This window comes from Moschus berezovskii, chromosome 20, assembly GCF_049115385.1.
Source record: "Moschus berezovskii isolate FMDL1 chromosome 20, NW_MosBer_1.0, whole genome shotgun sequence".
Lineage (NCBI taxonomy): Eukaryota > Metazoa > Chordata > Mammalia > Artiodactyla > Moschidae > Moschus > Moschus berezovskii.
Window position 1 is genome coordinate 30,740,868 of NC_142479.1, and position 20,678 is coordinate 30,761,545.

The 20,678-nt window shown below is 37.1% G+C and overlaps 1 protein-coding gene across 9 annotated transcripts in view; it reads right to left on the reverse strand.

Annotated features, from left to right (window-relative positions):
• NF1 (neurofibromin 1) overlaps positions 1 to 20,678 on the reverse strand; it is a 252,176-nt gene that overhangs the window by 109,016 nt on the left and 122,482 nt on the right. For 7 of the 9 annotated variants that reach the window (XM_088828700.1, XM_055401461.2, XM_088828696.1 and 4 more), the window contains 11 exons: positions 17,954 to 18,394; positions 17,430 to 17,569; positions 17,037 to 17,159; positions 16,033 to 16,116; positions 14,751 to 14,867; positions 13,994 to 14,175; positions 13,665 to 13,876; positions 10,042 to 10,203; positions 9,791 to 9,894; positions 5,790 to 5,925; positions 1,647 to 1,709 (listed from right to left, as the gene is read on the reverse strand). In XM_088828700.1, the coding sequence (XP_088684826.1) occupies positions 1,647 to 1,709; positions 5,790 to 5,925; positions 9,791 to 9,894; positions 10,042 to 10,203; positions 13,665 to 13,876; positions 13,994 to 14,175; positions 14,751 to 14,867; positions 16,033 to 16,116; positions 17,037 to 17,159; positions 17,430 to 17,569; positions 17,954 to 18,394 (1,764 nt within the window). The remainder of the gene's footprint in view (positions 1 to 1,646; positions 1,710 to 5,789; positions 5,926 to 9,790; positions 9,895 to 10,041; positions 10,204 to 13,664; positions 13,877 to 13,993; positions 14,176 to 14,750; positions 14,868 to 16,032; positions 16,117 to 17,036; positions 17,160 to 17,429; positions 17,570 to 17,953; positions 18,395 to 20,678) is intronic. The other 2 variants (XM_055401480.2, XM_088828698.1) reach the window with 1 other exon arrangement.

Below are 20,678 nucleotides of genomic sequence, written 5' to 3' on the forward strand. Positions count from 1 at the left end.
AAATAGTCTAATCTATGGTACATAGACCCCAAAAGAAAGTTAACTAGTTTTAAAAAGATCATTAGATTCTGTTAAGCCAACAACTCCATAAACCAACATTTTAGATTTATAATAACTACACAGGCTTCACACTGCAGAATGTGTTCTAAAATATCCACAAGGACCTTATATCACTTGTGCTGAGAAATACATTCCAAACTTGGTGTTACCCAGAAACATTTTTTTGAAATCTGAAAATAACACTAGTAGAAAAAAAACATTTCAAGGAACAACTGTAGATAAAATCTTAATAAATAAAGCAATGTTAGGAAGGCTAGAAAACATGCTCCAGAAACAGAGAAAGCCTGAATTTTAATTTATGTAATATACTACAAAATGGCATTAGTAAACACCAAACAAGAGTGTTAGAAACAGTAAATTAATTTCAACAGTGATGGTGTATATTATGTTAAATCCACATACGCTGAGAATTAGAAGGCAGAAGCATTAGAAAGAAATGTTTTTATTAAGCAAGACGGCCATCCAATCCAATCCATTTGCTCACGGCTGACCAAATTTGTGTAACATACCCAGAAAAGAATCTCTTGAATGAACATAAAAGCATATGTCTCTAAATTTTAATTTAGTTCTGAATTTAAAACAGAAGTTTACTGAAGGTAAAGCTCAGACGAAAATGAAAGGTGAAACCAGATGAATACTATATACTAAATTTTACCTTTTAAAGTAAACTAGCTATGTGACTCATGCAGGTTTTCTTTACATCTTTCTCTAAATTCATTTGGATTATATGAACAAAGGTAATACTAAGCCCAATAAGATCAGTCATACTGACAGATAATGGCAAATTTAAAATGAATGCATGTTAATATTTTGGACAAATTTCATCTGCCGGAAGAAAATAATTATGACTACCATAATTTTCTTCCTTTTAAATTAGGGCAAGTTTACAGAAGCAGGTAGTACATGCATATCATGTTTGCAAATAAGGTGTTTCTCTATAAATATAGACTCACTGCTTTTCTTTATTTCAAGAGTACTATATTCTCAGTCCCAATAGCTTATAAAGACTTTCTCTAAGGTAAAAGTGGTTTTGTTTCACCATAAGAATTTTTATAAGCTAAGAACTATTATCTAAATCCTGGCTGAGACTGTCCAGATAAAAATCTAAGTAAAAAATAAAATTTAGTTACTTTTAGTTAAGATTTAGAAAGTGACAGTTTCCTTCTATATACTTCTAGCAATTAAGAAAACTTTCATCTCTAGGAAAAGAAATCACTCACATTACCTGCAAACAAGAAGCAAGAATGAAGAGAGTCAGCATTTCCTAAAGCCTTGAAATTAAGTTTCTTTTGCATTCATTTATAATTTTTAAAATAACAATAATAAAATTAGACCAGGGAATATCAAATGCACCAAATGACCCCAAAATGCCTTTGGGATAAATCAAACCAAAGGAACACAGAGATGTTTCAATGTAACTTAATTCCAGGGTTAATTGAAATGAAAGCTATTTTGTGCCAGAATTAGTAGAATGATTTTACAGTGAAGGTCAAATAGGCCGAAGTGAAGATGTTCTTAACAAACAGCAAAAGATTTTTTTGTTTTGCTTTGAAAGAAACAGCTAAAAAAAAGTTCTCCAAACTTACTGATTTTTTGTTTTCCTTTTTTTCTTTTACTGTAGCCTTATTCAGTAGGGAGTGGCAAGTTGCCTACAGAACAGAGATGAGCACAAACAAGTCACAGCACCAACTACATACAGCAACAAAAACAATGTTGGCTTGTACATAAAATTACGCGATCAAAATGTAACACAAATGGAATCAACAAAAAATTAGAAATCAACTGAATTTTGAGGGATGAATTTTATTTCTGGATTTTAATCTTTATTATGTCTTTAAGCCAAAGCACTAAATAAATAGCAAGAAATGTTGAGACAATCATATCTACTATTTCTGGCTATAAATCGCAGAAATTTTCTCCTCAGATGAACTGAGGTTATTTAATATTTACATTTCAGTTAATTCCTAGCTTTTGATGAATTTTTTATATAAAATTTTCATTACAAGTAGATCATACTCTAAAAATACTTCTGTGTGTCTACATAATTTTTCTTGATTTACATATATTTATATATACTTCTCTGTGTATCCTTCAATTGACTTAAAAGTTCTTTTTTCAATAGTTGATACTGAACTCATATTCCTACTGATTAAAAAATAAACATTAAATGGCTAAATATACTAGAAAAATACACTTTAGAGATTCTGAGTTAAAAGTCTCTCTCTTTTAAGAAAGATTACTCTTAAAATTTCACTTATTTTTGTTTGCAGGCTGCTTCCTGAAAAAGTTCTAACCAGAGGAGGTTAAAAACTCTGCAACATTTGGGAAAAGAATGTTATCAGCTCAACTAGAAATAAGCATTAATATCAAAGTGAAGAAACTGCAGAGAAAATCATAGAATAAAACTGTAAGCCTGCTTAAAAATTTTCACAGATTTGACCATTTATCAGAATGTCTCAAACAAAAAACCATCAGCAAAAAGCTTCTCAAATCTACAGACATGTTGATTTCACCTCTGAGTCACTTCTAGGCCAAGGAGCTCTATTAAAATTAAAAGATGGACACATACACACAGCTATATTTGAAATGGATAACCAACAAGGACCTATTGTGTAGCACATGGAACTCTGCTCAATGTTCTGTGGCAGCCTGGATGGAAGGGGAGTTTAGGGGAGATGGATACAATGTATACGGATGGCTGAGTCCCCTCACTGTTCACCAGAAACCATCATAACATTGTTAATCAGCTCTCTCCCAATAAAAAATTAAAAGTTTAAAAAAAATTACTTTTAAAATATTTTGAAAACAAATTAGAATTCTTCAATCTACCATACAAGGCATTTTATTCTAGGATTTCTGTGATTCAACACCATAACTTGAGATTAAAGTTAGTTTGATTTGCATATCCATCGGTCCATTCATTCATCCAAGCAATTACTGTGCACCTAATTGCTAGATACCATTCTAAGCACTGGAAGATAGCAAATAAGAAGATACAGTCCTGTCTCAAAGAGCTTTGATTCAAACTTTAGACTAAAAGCACTAATAACCCAATTTATCACAAAAATGCAGTTTTATACACTTTTTGTTTTCAATCATGGTATACAACCATCAATTATACCCTTAATTTTTTTCTGTAAACTACTTCTGTTTGGAGAAGCAGATTTGCCAGGAAAAGATGACATTTGTTTAGAATTATATTTAGCTCTTTCTCAGAATTCTCTCACCACAACTTAGGAGAACATCCACTCTGGGAATACTTTCTCATTATTCCAAAACTATCAGGATGAAAGTGGAAATAAACACATGAAAAAATGTCTCAGTAATAAATCTAACACATGGCCATTCCGATATAACCTTAACCCAGACTGCCAAGTAAGGAGGCATATAAAATGAAAGAACTAGATAAAGCATGATTTTAAAAAGGTTTAACAGTCAAAAATACTAACTCCAGTAAAAAGACCAAGCTCAGAGAAATTTATTAGCTAGCAATGTAGTCACATAGCTTTCAAATTTTCCCTAACAGGTCCCAAAGCAGGAGACATATTTACCAGAGGGAAAAAAAACAATGGACTACTATCCCTCCCAGCAGAACATAAAAGTACAAAGGTACCATTATGTTACTGCCAAAGTCAAAAGGGCAAAGAAAAGCCAGAAGATGGAAGATGAATAAAAATAAAAGAGCAAACTAAGGGGAAAACTATATTTGCAAGGAGACTCAATGAAAGAATATCTTGAGATATAAGTTTATTTTTCTTTTTTAATTAGCAAATGTAAAATTTCCCATTATCAATCACTAAAAAACAAACCCGTATTTATAAATAACATAGCATATCTATCCTCTATAGTAATGTACATTCCAATAATAAGTTTATCCAACAGTTCCAAAAAATGCACTAACATTTAAATAATATTCTTAAGAAGAATAATTGTATGTGAAATTTTAATATAATGATTTAGGTCTGTTGTAATATGGGATACTGTATTATGGAATGTTTTAAAAAGCACAACACACATGGTTAATTATCGACCAACTATCACCTGGCTTTATTTTCTGCATTATTTTTACTACCTCCTTCCCTTCCTAACTATGAAAGTTGGCAAGAATCTTGTTTACTTGGGTGGGAGGAATTGGGTAATTTATTCCTTCACTAAATATTTCCTAAGTACTTACTAAGTGCCAAGCACTTAGCTCTTTTTTCCTTTTCCAAGGTTGCTAATGATATAAAATTTTTTTTCTTAGGGAGACAACTACATGAAGAATTTCTACTAAAATCTACTAGACCATATATGTAACCAGGTAGTCAGTACTCGATCACTTTTAACCAACTAAAGTCAAAGCCACTGCCACTTTAGAAATTCATTTGCTCTCTGAAAAGTTATTATCAGACCAACCAAGAAGTTGGTACAGACTATTTTTAACATGTGCTTACCATTTCTTATCTGCCTAGTTTTATGAACAGAAGAAGGACTGAACTGGACTTAAAAGAGAAACCTGAATAATGCCCAAACTTAAGATGTTATTTACTGAATTAGATTTCATACTATAAACTATCCTCTGGTCTCAGATTTAACTACCTGCAAAACTCATATGGGGCTCTCCTAAGCTTCCTCAAGCTATTTTGAAAAAGGCAGGAAAAGTCATGATAAATTAAATTAAGAGAGTTTTAATGCTAAGTATGCTTTTCATCATCTATGAATATGATGAAACATTTTTTTTTATAGATACAGCAGATACATCTTTATAAATAGCAATGGGGGAAAAATTCACACAGAGCAGCCTGAAACAGCTTTTTAAAATGATGATTTCACTGATCTTGCTAATGTCTCCAAGCAACTGAAGCCCTGTTCTAAAAACAAATGGCTGGGGATAACTCTGCAAAGAAAAAGACACAAAAGGCATGGGTTTTGGTAAACGCATAAATTCTTTCTCCTACACCTGACCTTGTCCCAAACTCCAGATCCATTAATGTTTCTTCCAGAATCACAGTTTTAACAGGCTAATGTGGATTTGCACTAATCTCCCTTGGAATGATTAAACCATTTCTGAAGCTGCATATGCCAATCAAAAACATTGTGGAAGCCATAATAGAACACAGGTGTAATTTCCTCAGCAAGTAGGGGATGACTGTGAACAAACATCTGAACTCAGAAGCATTACTTGCAGCTCTAGTGTTGGAAAGTCTAATGATTGAATGTGAATGATGATGCAATATAAGTAGCATTCTATATAAAATAAACATCAGCTTGTCCTGGGGAAAACTGACACAAACCAAATACAGTTTAAGAGAAGAAATTAATTAAATAAATTAATTTAAGAGAAGAAATCAAAATCAGAGATTAAGCATTTCACAAAACAAAAAGCAAGGAAGTGACTGACCTCATATGTGAAAAACCCCATGAGTAATTCAGGTAAAAGATAAAATCAGCAACAAAAACTGTGTAACATATCTAACTTCAATCACAGCTACCATACCCAGTAGATTGGTGCATTTTAAACCTGTTCTCAATGCAAGGAAAATGCATTATTTTTAAAGTACCCCATTAAACTACTTTGTATTTTTAAAGTCAATTTAAACAATTCTTAATGTATGGTTCATCCAAACTGATTCAGTATTACCAAGCACCCACTATCAGCAGCTGGTTTAGCAGCTAAACCCCTCTTTGGTAAAGCATTCTTTTAAATGTAGCTGTGGATTCATAATGGTAATCTCTAACCTTAAGCATACCTGGTACAAACAGTGGCACACACTTCGTAGTTGAGGGGGAAATTCAGAGGAGGAACTGATGATGGCATGGAAGAACTTTTCGGTCATTTGAAGGAGGTTCCGCTGGTTTTCCTCAAGGCTCTCTGACTGTTCTAACCTACCAAGAGAGAAAAAAAAAAAGCAAAACCAGTTAAAAGCAAACAAACTAACAGACATACTCTTCAAAAGAGACTCCTTAAAGAAATATTCAGCTAAATGCAATGTTGAGATTTTTCTGGAATCCTGAATTCAACAAGCCAATTATTAAAAATACATATATAAGGCAATTTTGAGAACTGTGTATAAAAACTCTTATTGTTGTTTAGCCACTAAGTTATGTCCTAATCTTTACAACTCCATGGACTGTAGCCTGCCAGGCTCCTCTGTCCGAGAGATTTTTCAGGCAAGAATACCAGAGTGGATTGCCATTTCCTTTTTCAGGGGATCTTCCCCACCAAGGGATCAAACCCATGCCTCTTGCATCTCCTGCATTGGTGTGGATTCTTTACCACTGTGTCACCTGGGAAGCCCAATTATCCTCCTATATTTTCACAAATTTAACACATGATTTTTAATTTTTAAAAAAATTTTTGTCCATCTAGTAAGAGAGGGCATCTCACATTTTAAACTTTTATTTCCCATGACTTCAGTAAAGTTGACATGCTTTCAATATTTTGGGACCATTCAGGCCCTATTTTGAACCTCCTTTCATATCCAGCATATCAGTTCAGTTCAGTTCAGTTACTCAGTTGTGTCCGACTCTCCGCGACCCCATGAATCACAGCATGCCAGGCCTCCCTGTCCATCACCAACTCCCGGAGTTCACCCATCCCAGTCGGTGATGCCATCCAGCCACCTCATTCTCGGTCGTCCCCTTCTCCTCCCGCCCCCAACCTTTCCCAGCATCAGAGTCTTTTCCAGTGAGTCAACTCATCGCATGAGGTGGCCAAAGTATTGCAGTTTCAGCTTTAGCATCAGTCCTTCCAATGAACACCCAGGATTGATCTCCTTTAGAAAGGACTGGTTGGATCTCTTTGCAGTCCAAGGGACTCTCAAGAGTCTTCTCCAACACCACAGTTCAAAAGCATCAATTCTTCGGCAATCAGCTTTCTTCACAGTCCAACTGTCACATCCATACATGACCACGGGAAAAACCATAGCCTTGACTAGACGGACCTTAGTTGGCAAAGTAATGTCTCTGCTTTTTAATATGCTATCTAGGTCGGTCATAACTTTCCTTCCAAGGAGTAAACGTCTTTTAATTTCATGGCTGCAATCACCATCTGCAGTGATTTTGGAGCCCCCCAAAATAAAGTCTGACACTGTTTCCACTGTTTCCCCATCTATTTCCCATGAAGTGATGGGACCAGATGCCATGATCATTGTTTTCTGAATGCGGAGCTTCAAGCCAACCTTTTCACTCTCTTCTTTCACTTTCATCAAGAGGCTTTTCAGTTCCTCTTCACTTTCTGCCATAAGGGTGGTGTCATCTGCATATCTAAGGTTATTGATATTTTTCCCGGAAATCTTGATTCCAGCTTGTGCTTCTTCCAGCCCAGTGTTCCTCATGATGTACTCTGCATAGAAGTTAAATAAGCAGGGTGACAATATACAGCCTTGACGTACTCCTTTTCCTATTTGGAACCAGTCTTTGGTTCCAAGTCCAGTTCTAACTGTTGCTTCCTGACCTGCATACAGGTTTCTCAAGAGGCAGGTCAGGTGGTCTGGGATTCCCATCTCTTTCAGAATTTTCCGCAGTTTATTGTGATCCACACAGTCAAGGCTTTGGCATAGTCAATGAAGCAGAAATAGATGTTTTTCTGGAACTCTCTTGCTTTCTCCATGATCCAGCAGATGTTGGCAATTTGATCTCTGGTGCCTCTGCCTTTTCTAAAACCTGCTTGAACATCTGGAAGTTCATGGTTCACATATTGCTGAAGCCTGGCTTGGAGAATTTTGAGCATGACTTTACTAGCATGTGAGATGAGTGCAACTGTGCGCTAGTTTGAGCATTCTTTGGCATTGCCTTTCTTTGGGATTGGAATGAAGACTGACTTTTTCCAGTCCTGTGGCCACTGCTGAGTTTTCCAAATTTGCTGGCATATTGAGTGCAGCACTTTCACAGCATCATCTTTCAGGGTTTGAAATAACTCAATTGGAATTCCATCACCTCCACTAGCTTTGTTCGCAGTGATGCTCTCTTAAGGCCCACTTGACTTCACATTCCAAGATGTCTGGCTCCAGGTGAGTGATCACACCATCGTGATTATCTTGGTTGTGAAGATCTTTTTTGTACAGTTCTTCTGTGTATTCTTGCCACCTCTTCTTAATATCTTCTGCTTCTGTTAGGTCCATACCATTTCTGTCCTTTATCGAACCCATCTTTGCATGAAATGTTCCCTTGATATCTCTAATTTTCTTGAATATATCTCTTGTTTTTCCTATTCTGTTTTTTCCTCTATTTCTTTGCATTGATCGCTGAGGAAGGCTTTCTTATCTCTCCTTGCTATTCTTTGGAATTCTGCATTCAGATGCTTATATCTTTCCTTTTCTCCTTTGCTTTTCGCTTCTTCTCTTTTCACAGCTACTCCCGCAGCGCAGACAGGAGAGACACTGGCTCTGCGAGAAAGGGCGCAACCGACCATGCGCAGAAGCGTGGCGGAGAGGAGCTACCCCACGTCCAAGGTAAGGCACAGCGGCTGCGCTTTGCTGGAGCAGCTGTGAAGAGATATTCCACGACCAAGGTAAGAGAAACCCAAATAAGACGGCAGGTATTGCAAGGGGGCATCAGAGGGCAGACACACTGAATTCATAATCATAGAAAACTAGTTGATCTGATCACATGGACCACAGCCCTGTCTAACTCAATGAAACTAAGCCATGCCCTGTGAGGCCACCCAAGACGGATGGGTCATGGTGGAGAGGTCTGACAGAATGTGGTCCACTGGAGAAGGGAATGGCACATCACTTCAGTATACTAGCCTTGAGAACCCCATGAACAGTATGAAAAGGCAAAATGATAGGATACTGAAAGAGGAACTCCCCAGGTCGGTAGGTGCCCAGTATGCTACTGGAGATCAGTGGAGAAATAACCCCAGAAAGAATGACGGGATGGAGCCAAAGCAAAACAAATATTACTTATTCAGTTCAGTTCAGTTAAGTCACTCAGTCGTGACCGAATCTTTGCAACCCCATGAATCACAGCAGGCCAGGCCTCCCTGTCCATCACTGCAACTCTAATTTCAATGAGCCCCACATGTCAAGTCACTTTAAAAATGTGTAACATGTGCATATTTCACTGGAGTTAAAGAAAAGAGATGATATGAAAGAATGACAAGCAGTGATATAGATTATAGTCAGATGACTGTATTTTTTCTTGCAGTCAGTTGGGAACAACTGATGGTTTCTGAGAAAAAAGTGACCAAAAAAATTTAGGTTTCAGAATAGTTCCTATAGCAAATGACCTGCAAATTAAAAAAAAAAAAAAACACAAATGCTAGGACAATAATTAGAAAGTTACTACAAAAGTCAATGGAATTAATATGACACTGGCTAAATAAATTATGATATTGCCAAACCAAACATAATATTACAGAGCAGTTAAAAAGAATAAGATTCATATTCTTTCTACACTGACAAACAATGATGTTAATAAGACACAAGGTTATGTTTTAAAAAAAGCTGCAAAACCATATATACAATGTTACATTGATATTAAGTGCTCACATTATAATATAGTTTCTACAACTAGAAATGCATACATGCAAATACACTATAAAAAGGATAGAACAGCCTAACTAGTTACAGTGCTGTCTCTAGAGGTGATAGTCAAAGATACCTTAAATGTTATTAGTGATTTTCTTTAGGAAAAATGTATTTGTGTGTAACTTTTAAAGAATCAAGGGGAGAAATTAGGAGGGCTTTGCCTCAGGTGGTGGTAATGAAAAAACTGGAGAGCTGTTACAGATGAGAGGACGACAAACCTGGTAGGATCCACTTCAAAGCTAACATGCTGCCAATCAGACGATGTGATCACAATCCGTAATAAAGGATCCAGGAGTTTCTGTAGGTAGGTAGCACCATATACCTAAAGAAGTACACAGGGAGGAATTTATTATGCCTGATCCAAACATTTTGCATTAAAAAAGACATTCTGCTCTGTACATAATCACTGTCTGGCAGACCTGTGCATCCCCCCCGACACACACACAAAAAAAGATAAATGGATACAAACCTTGAAACAGAAGGTCATTATTTTACTGGCCAAGCTGTTGCCTCGGAAAAGAGTCTGCATAGAGTCTGCCAATTCTACTTCCTTAGAAAACATGTTCCAGAGCAGTTGGTAGAGTAAATGCCGAGAGTCAAACAGAGTCACTAGAACGCGAGCAAGTTCATCCTGACAACAGAGCAAGACTGTTAGTGTGAACAGTTCAGTGTTTCCTTAAGCAGGAAACTGAAAGGCAAATTCAAAGCTGATAACCACCTGTTGAATTGAGATATACAGTGACTGAGTGATTAACTTTTCCCCTGGGATTTATCCATGTACATTTGTCTATGATAAATGACTATTTCTGCACACCTACAGTAGCTATCAATTCTAAGGATTAAATGATAAGAAGGTAAGAGAGGCCAAAGGTTTACCACTGGACAGAAAAAATTTAGGATTCAGCTCAAATTCTATGACATAATGAAGGAAAAGTAAAAATACAAGATGATGGCAGAGAATTTGACATGAACAGATCATTTTCCTAGAAAATCAATGACAGTGAATAAGACTGTGGTGACCACGGAACTCTACTCTTCTCCTATGGTCAGGGGGACTCATTGGAAAAGACTCTGATGCTGGGAGGGATTGGGGGCAGGAGGAGAAGGGGACGACAGAGAATAAGATGGCTGGATGGCATCACCGACTCGATGGACATGAGTTTGAGTGAACTCAGGGAGTTGGTGATGGACAGGGAGGCCTGGCGTGCTGTGATTCATGGGGTCGCGGAGAGTCGGACACAACTGAGCGACTGAATTGAATTGAGGAAAGAAACAACAAAAATGGAAAAACCACAGGATTTATAGCAAGACAGGAAAAAGACCTAAGCAGTGCATTCAGAACCAAGAGATCAGCCAGATGTACATACAAAGTGGGGATGCATAACTAACTCCCATCTAGTACCTAAATGATAACCCTCAAAACTCCCCACAATAAAGAATTTTTTGCACACTTAATAAAAATGAATTGATTGTAAATTATTGTTTAACCACACAAGTTAGTAAGAGATTTACAGAGAATGAGGTAGCCAGAATAAGATGGCCTAACAACAAAGTCAGGATCATGGCCTGTAGTTCCTCTATTCCTGTCTTGTCTCAGGATTACTATCATCTGTTACTTAAGTAAAGGAAAAAAATTTAACACTCTTAACCACAGATAACTGGAAGCCAAATAAGACCCAATATTCTGCTATACTTCCCATAGTTACATAATACATAATTGACTAGATTCCATTTTAAAGCCAAGTATAATTATGAGAGATAATTTAGTAACAAAATAGAACTATTTTTAGACTGCTGTGCTAAATGTTTTTTCCATTATAATCCCTTCCCTGTAAAACTCTAAAAACATTTAGGCATCAGAATTTAAATTTACAAAATAGATTTAAAATTTTTTGGTTATCTTTTATTTTGTTCTCCTTTAGATATAGCTCTAATAGATCTGACTTAATACAAAAGTCCTCTTTTTAAAAAAGTCCATTTAACATAAAACATATAGATAACCAATGAGAATCTAAAAAATACATATATAAAACATGTAAGAAACTATTTACTGAAAGAAAACAAAGTGATTAAAGCTTCTTGCACTTTGATTCTTTTTTATTGAAAAAATTACTGAGAATTTTTAGTAATAATTATAGTAGGTGCTAAAAGGTAATTTAGAATGGCCATTTTCAAAATACATGAAGATTTGTGAACGAACGTTAGCCTTCAAAAGGATTCCAATACCTTCCTTTTTCTAATTCCCTACAAGTAGATTCCATCTTTATTCATTAAACAATCACTTACTAAGTCATGGTTATATATGTCAGGCTCTACTCCAAGACCCTGAACTACTGCAGTAAACAACACAGACACGGGCTCTGCTCTCTACTTCACGTTGTGGTGGAATGAGAACAAGCAATCAAATAAACAAGATAATTTCACACAGTAAATAAACGCTGCAAAGGAAATATAACAAGCAATTGAATAAAATGACTGTGGGTGTGGTTTTGATTGGATGACCAGAAAAAACCTCAGTAGAAAGTGAAATCTGACTGGAAACTTGAATAACAAAAGGCCAGGGAATAAGTGCTGTAGGCAGCAGCACCAGCAGCAACGGTGCTCAAGGGCAGAAATAAGCTTAATCTGTTTGACGGCCAGCATGGTTCAAGTTTGGTGAGCCAGAAGGAAAACAGCCTAAGATAATGTGAGAGAAGAGGCAGGGCCCAGGTTAGATAGAGCCTTGAAGATCAAGGTAAAGAGTCTGAATTTCACTTTAAGTATGAAGAGTAAGATCCTATAGCTTTTAAGCAGAAACACATTTACAGGCAACAACAGATTACCTTATTAGATATAATTTACTAAGCTGAAATCACTTTTGGTACAGTATAAACTAAACAGCTTTTTAACATGAAAAGGGACAACCCTTCTCAAGTGTTTAGCATGAAGTGAAAGTGTTAGTTGCTCAGTCATGTCCGACTCTTTGCAACCCCATGGACTGTGGCCCGCTAGGCTTCTCTGTCCATGGAATTCTCCAAGCAATACTGGAATAGGTAGCCATTCCCTTCTCCAGGAGATCGTCCCATCCAAGGGATCAAAGCCAGGTGTCCTGCATTGCAGGCAGATTCTCTACCATCTAAGACTTCAGGGAAGCCCAAACTCAATAATGTTTAGCATGTCTGTTAGCAAAAATGATATGGTTTTAGAAAAATTTTTATTAAGAGATGCCAATAGCTATATTATTTCTTTTGTATTTAAAACAAGTCATAATTTCAAATGCAAATAAGAGTGTTAAAGTTTTAAAAAAATGTGTAACACTTCAGAAAAAATGAAAGTTCTGAACTAGAAGTAGTAAGCAGGCACAAGCCTTGAATTCTAGTTCTAGCATTACTAACAACTGAATATGAGATTTAACTCTAATTATCTCACCAAATGAAGACACCAGACAAGGTCAGTGGTTTTAATTTTATTTTGTTGAGTGTTCAGACAGAATTTTTCAGTGGGTCAGGTAAGGAGTTTCAGTTTTACTTTAAATGTAAGAAGTTAAGATCCTCATAATTAAGAAATCTTGTGAGGACTAGAAGAGCCAATCACTTTCCACAGCTGAAAATCATTCAAATAATATCTGAAGCTTTTCCAGCTCTAAAAGTTTTAGCAATTAATTCAATTCACTGATACACATTAGTATATATAAAACAGATAAACAACAAAGACCTACTGTACAGCACCAGGAACTATACCTAGTATCTTGTAATAACCTATAATAGAAAGGAATCTGAAAAAGATGTATGAATCATATATATATACACACACACATACATATACATATGACTCAATCACTTTGCTGTATACCCAAAGCATTATAAATCAACTATACTTCAATTTATCCCTGGGTTGGGAAGATCCTCTGGAGGAGGGCACGGCAACCCACTCCAGTATTCCTGCTGGGAGAATCCCACGGACAGAGGAGCCTAGCAGGCTACAGTCCACAGTGACAAGGACTTGTACATGACTGAGCATACATACTTCAATTTAAAAATAATTCACTGAATTGAATTCTAAATCATCTGTTTTATGCCAGGCACTGTTCCTCTCTTAACTCAATGAACTTACCCACTGAGAACAGGGAACCACATTGGCCAGAGCCATAGCTATAGGGAGCTCTCCTTGATCACCCATCATCGTGACCAACTCCACCAGTCTTTCAAAACGATCTGCCAATACCGTTTCTGCAAGTGTGTCAAACTCTGTGCCTTGTTGAAGGATTTTTGTCAGAACTTCCATAAACGTAGCTCTTGTCTGGAGATCTTTGTGATAACCTAAACCTGATATGGACAGACAGATGCAAATTTACTAACAGTCTTCTTGAAGTAATTTCACTTTTCTTATATACCAATTCTCTAGGTTTTAAATTTCTCTATGAACCTTTCATTTTATCTCACCTATGGAGTGCATGAGGCCGCTGTCCACGTTAGCGTTGAGTAAGTTTGACATTGCCAGGACTGTGCAATGCCTCAGTGATGCCAGCCTCCGCGACATGCCACGTTTCCTGCCACCTGTTTGTGCATTTTCATCTTCGACTTCACTACAGTCATTCAAAAGGTTCATAAACAATGTGAAATACCTGAGAAATAAAAAGACTGATGCTTACCCCGTGAAGGCCACACACATCAACTAGAAAGCTGATCAGACATTCTGAAACCATCACGTGTGCATCACAAGTGCCTCTAGCATCTGCTTCTCTCTAGTCTTAGGGGTAATCAGCCAGCACGCCTCATTAGGTAGTGTTCTGTGTTGAATATGATCTTATCTTGATCAAGTCCAGTACATATTTCATAACATAAGTACCAAACAGATGCAATGTTTCCTGGTTAAAGGTATCACGTTTAATTTTCAGAATATAAAAATTAGTGGTCCAAATAATTAGGTGATCTGGATTTTATTGTCTATAAAAATTCACTGATCAAATTATATTTTCTAGAAAAACCACAAAACACGGCTGTTTTCCTATACCAGCCCTAAATAGGGACTACTGCTTCAAGAAAGTATTGTATTTTGTGAGACAGCAGCTGATGTTCACAATAATGAGGCAATGAGGTCCATTTTCTAAATATAATCATTTGCTATTTCGATTATATTTCATTTTGTTGTGTATGGGGCTTTGTTTTTTGCTTTTTATTTCTGGCAACTGAAATTTACTTAAGAAACAACTGTGATTTGGCTTCCATCAGCTCCACACCATCTCCTTCCTCAGGCTGCAGCGGCAGACCAGCCAGGAGTGAAACTACTGCTTCCATGCTTGCCTGGTCCAAATCTCTGAAGAAAAAAAAATTTTAAGACCACAAATCTCTCAAGTTCTTACACTTCACCTTCCCCTCAAATAAATATCTTCCTAACAGACATGAACTTTTATAACTACCTATTTCATTAAACACATTTCTCTCTCTCTCTTTTTAGTCGCTAAGTCGTGTCTGACTCTCGTGACCCCATGGACTGTAGCCTGCCAGGTTCCTCTATCCATGGGATTCTCCAGGCAAGAATACTGGAGTGGGATGCCATTTCCTTCTCCAGGGGATCTTCCTGACCCAGGAATAGAACCCAGGTCTCTTGCATTGCAGGCAGATTCTTTACTGACTGAGCAATAATGGAAGCCCTAAACAATACTATGAAAACCCAAATAATCAATGAGCTAACATGCAGAGCCCAGAATACAAAGACACTTCAAGTTAGGCAAAGGGCAATGATAACTTTCTACAAAGTAATCTTGGCTAAATGACTACCTTAAATTAAAAGCATGTACTGTGGAACCAAGCCTGGCCAAAGAAATATATGCGAATAGCTATTACATAATTCATCCGTTCCGTCGCTCAGTCGTGTCCGACTCTTTGCGACCCCGTGGACTGTAGCCTACCAGGCTTCTCCGTCCATGGGATTCTCCAGGCAAGAATACTGGAGTGGGTTACCGTTTCCTTCTCCAGGGGATCTTCCCGACCCAGGGATCGAACCCGGGTCTCCCACATTGGAGGCAGACGCTTTAACCTCTGAGCCACTAGGGAAGCCCTAATGTTTAAATATTTCCAATACATGGCAGTAAGTATTTATCATTAGAGCAAACTTAAGCAATTACATTTCAGAAAGACGCAAAACAATTAAGTTCTTCAAATAATATCTTTATCCAATCAAAAAACAAAAACAATCTAAGACCTTATATATCTTATTTTCCAACTGTAGACTATCTTTCCTAAAGATACAACGTAAACTTTTCAAACAACACTCTCTCACTTTTTACTGAAAATCTTTTAGTTAAAAAGAAACAATATTAATATTTTTAAATAATCCAAATCCAAGAGCTTGATATCCCAAAAAAACAATTTCAATATAAATTAGTATGTATACAAACTATAATAAGTAGTACTAATGCCTAGAGTAAACCTATTAATATGTGGAAGTCTTTTTCTTTCCTCTCTTTTTTTTTTTTTACCTTGTAAGACATTTTACATCGTCATCTGCCGCTTGGTTTGATGTTCCCATAACCCAATCTGTCAAGTATTCTACCATCTTATTCCTAAAGAATGGGAGAGAAAAAGAAAAAAGGAAACTGCTTTTTCAAAGTCACACGTAAAAATTCTTGTATGATTAAAAGTGTAATAATTCAAGTAATTTGCCAAACCACTCAGGCAATAAGACAATTTCATTAAAGAGATATTGCTACTACAAATCTAACAGAGAAGGGCACAAACACCAACTGGTATACTGATCTACCACCTTGCTGCTGCTGCTGCTAAGTCGCTTCAGTCGTGTCCGACTCTGTGCAACCCCATAGACGGCAGCCCACCAGGCTCCACCATCCCTGGGATTCTCCAGGCAAGAACACTGGAGTGGGTTGCCATTTCCTTCTCCAATGCAGGAAAGTGAAAAGTGAAAGTGAAGTCGCTCAGTTGTGTCCAACTCCGAGCGACCCCATGAACTGCAGCCTACCAGGCTCCTCCGTCCATGGGAGTTTCCAGGCAAGAGTACTGGAGTGGGGTGCCATTGCCTCTCTGGATCTACCACCTTACTCCTTATCTAAAGACTTTGAAAGAAGAAGGGAGCAGCAGAAGACAAGATGATTAAATAGTATCACCGACTCAATGGACAAGGATATGAGCAAACTCCAGGAGACAGTGAAGGACAGAAAAGCCTGGGCATGCTTCAGTCCATGGGGTTGCAGAGTCGGACAAAACTTAGAGACCGAACAACAACAACGCTATCAGTTGGACACAGAATCAAATTCTTAGTTCAAGTGTAGTATAATTTCAGAAAAAGGGAGCACTGTCATGGGCACAAAGCTTTGGGAAATTTAAAATGATCTGAAGGAAAAAAACACATAAAATACTTCTTTTCCACCTCTCCTGCTTCCCATGATAACCAGGTGCCACTATTTTTCTGTACTTCACTCAACACAGTAAAATTTACAAGACTTTATTTTGGTCTTTGAGGACTCACCTGAATTTCATCTCTTGACAAAATGAGAGGTCATCTCTCCTTGCCATCATTACCTCGACTAGCTGACACAGTTTTGTTTTTATTTGAATTGCATGGACCATATTTCCAAGTACACGAACATATCTATTTAGATACAGAAGCATTAAAAAAAAAAAAAGTGATCAGACATAAATGAAGGAAAAGGTTTTCTAAATGCTTTCACCGCTAAGTAAAATGATTAAATGTAACCATAAAAATTATAAGATTTTCATTTTGCTCATACGTGCAATTTCATTTTCTAATTACCTTATTATCACACCCTGATTTGGGTGCAAGAAGAAAAGGATGGCAAATTATTTTATTGCTAACTACCAATGCCAATGTGTGTCTGCTACACTTCAATAGAGTGCCTACCTGACCAGATTTAACATCATTGTTTCAATGCTGGCTTGTCCCAGATGTTCAGAGCTGCCTTCGGTATGATTATCTAGTAAATTCTTCATTATAGCTATGGTTTGCTCCACAAACTGAGTATTGGTGTCAGTCAACAAAACCTATACAAAGAACAAAACATTGGGAATTGATTGATTTGGGAATCAATGCACAGCAGACAGACCATAGGTAAATGTCATACACATGCAGAAATATACCCATGGGCACATATTCAAACAGGCACATAGATATACACAGATGCTCATGTTCACGACCAAGACATTGTTAACCCCCGGCACACCCACAGACCAGAGTCCCTACAAAGCAAACAAATTCCTCAACTAGATGATTCTCCTTTTTGCAATGTTTTTATCTACTTTTTAAAATTATAAGTGAAAGTCCATGCCAGTATCAAAATTAAATAACCTAAAAGAAAAAGGCTTCATTATTTCAAATGAGTCACTATTTACAGCAAAGGGTAAAAAATAAAATAGAGAACACTTTACCTGTCCTTGGGAGTCAAAAAACTTGCTGATGGTATTCTTCAGTTTGTTAAAAAGCATTGGATAAAGAGCAGGACTCAATTCTAGACCCACCAGATCCTTAACATTGGTCCGTATTTGAAGTCCCACTTTCTCATGGTTACAGACCATTAAGGACAGCAGCCGATCCATAAATTTGCTGACAGGTGTATCTGCATTTCCCTCTGAGGACATCACTGAAATCATGGAACCCTTGCGTTCACTGACAGGGCCCATGGGTGGGCTATAGGTTGCTAAGCCAGAATTGCTTCTCTGCTGCAGGCACACTCCCCCAAGGGCACAAAGGAAGCCAGTCATGTTGATCCATTCTTGTAGCGAGTCCGTGTCAGACAAATCTATGGATCCTCCTCCACTCACATGAGACATTCGCCTCTTAACAATGGTCTTGTGAAGGCTTTCAGCAGCCTAAACACAAAATTTTTATGGAAAGCATGAATTCAACCTATATTGGTTGAGACACTTGACAAATTACTTTTTATCAAACATTTCTGTAACAAGAGAACATTTTTTTTTTACATTTAAAAAAATCCAAGTCTTTGCTCTGCAATTTCAAGTCACACCAAGGTATCTCACTGCTTGAGGACAGATGAGTCTTAATTTACAGGACTGAAGGTAGTAATACATGGATCCAGTATCAGATACAGAAGGTCTGATAAACTTCAGTTCAGAAAGGAACATGCTTTCAAAATATTTGCTTATATCAATTTTCAGACACAGAGGCAATATCTGTGCTGCTTCAAGGAATACAAGCATTTGAAGGTTTTTAACCAAGTAGGGTACACATTTAATAACTTAGTGACTGGCCAAGTTCAAAAACTCTGGATCCAGCTGTGTGAACGTTGTACTACTATTAACATAGATTTCCACATTGACAAGATGAGCATAACCGAGTGGAAAAACCACTGAATATAAAAAGAATATAATAAAGGAGTATAGAATGATAAAATCAATAGAAAAAAATAATTAAGAATTTGTAATCTGACAGAGGAGGAATTTTCCAGGAATTCTGATCCTTTCAGTTTATGAAGTAGAGATGAGAAAGAAAACTCTATGTGTGGCATAAATTTTTCAAATTCAATTTCCCTGATATACTGCCTACAAGCTTAATAGTCATCTTACTATAGGGGATATATGAACCTAAGAAAGCGATATATTAGGGACAATCAGTGATATGAATGATGTAGAAATACCACTGCATTTACTTCATTATGTTTATTCGGTGGGGAAAATGACCTCTCATGAATGATTGCTTTGAACGTGGAACTCTTAAAAACTTTGCCATTTCTTATAGCACACGGATTTACTACAGTTGTATCTAGTATTAGGATATGGCTGCTGTCATGCAGCACATTGTCCCTTTTAGGCCCTACATTATCAGATATTTATGCAAGCTCCCTGGTCAGGAATTAAGAGAGTGGGGTTCACAGGATGGATGACTTAATGTGTAGCACAGTGAAAGAACCACTGGATACAACATTATGCTTTGATAAAATAAAGTAAGCCTAGATCTTGCATTTAAGTACTTTATGTGATCTCGTTTGACTAAGAGGTTGGTTGAATCAACTTAACACCTTCAACAATATATGTAATAATGAGCCATTGGCATAAGCCACAGACAGTCCACTGAAGAAGAACTTGCAGACTGGCTTATAAGCAACAGTACGGTAGAGCATATATATGGACTGGATTTACATAGTGACATTAACAAACCCTGTCAAGTGACTTTGAATTTTTTAGCAGCAGCAGGATGACTGAATCCTTAGCATATTGACTACATATGGGCTGCAGCACAGCTGAAACACTGTGGTTGGTATATACATGACTTATTTCCTTTACTCATCAAGCATTTGGATCCAGTTCCTCTTAGACATCTTCTTAATCTGTTTTCAGGTCTTCAGCCAAGTGTTCATACTGAACAGACACTGCACTTGGCACTGATGTTAATTAAAGCATTATGGAATAGCGTACTAGCAGCTAAGGCTCAGTTAACTAAGCAGCTCTTTTGCATCTTTATTAAATACTTATCTTCCCATTGAAAATAAGAAAGAGGAAGAAAAGCTCAGAAGACCAGCTCCATCACATTTTACACCTGCAGCTGGTACTCAAGTAACAGTGAAACTCATCAAAATGGAGTTAGTGATACTGAAATGGATAAGCAACTTACACTAAGAATGAAATACATGCAACAGCAGCTTTCAGACACAACGAAATCCAAACAAAGAACTTCTGACAAAACTGCCAATAGTCGTGAAGATGGAAGCAGTGGTCCTGGAAGCAACAGTGAGCACAGTAATGGATCTACCAATGAGGTGATTTCTAGTAACTCAAGACAGTCAGCTGGCAGCTCTGCCAAGAGGTCAATCAGAAGACACTGCAGAGCTGAAGCCCTTAAAGAAGATCACGGTCAAAATCCTCTTAAAAGTAGTTGTGATACAGATCTTTGAAACAGAGAGTCAAGCAGGCCTTTGCTTAAGGGAATTTCCAAGGCCTACTAGCAAGCAATGAAACAGGAAAAGACCTGCTTTCTAACAAAGTCAATGCCATCAGAGATAATCCAAATACAAATGCTACATGCCTATTCACACTCTGAAGATCCAGAACATATTTCAGAGGAAATGAATGCTGCCCAAACAGCACAAGCATTACACACACTGGAGACTTTCTTGGGAGACTACTGGAAATGAATTAT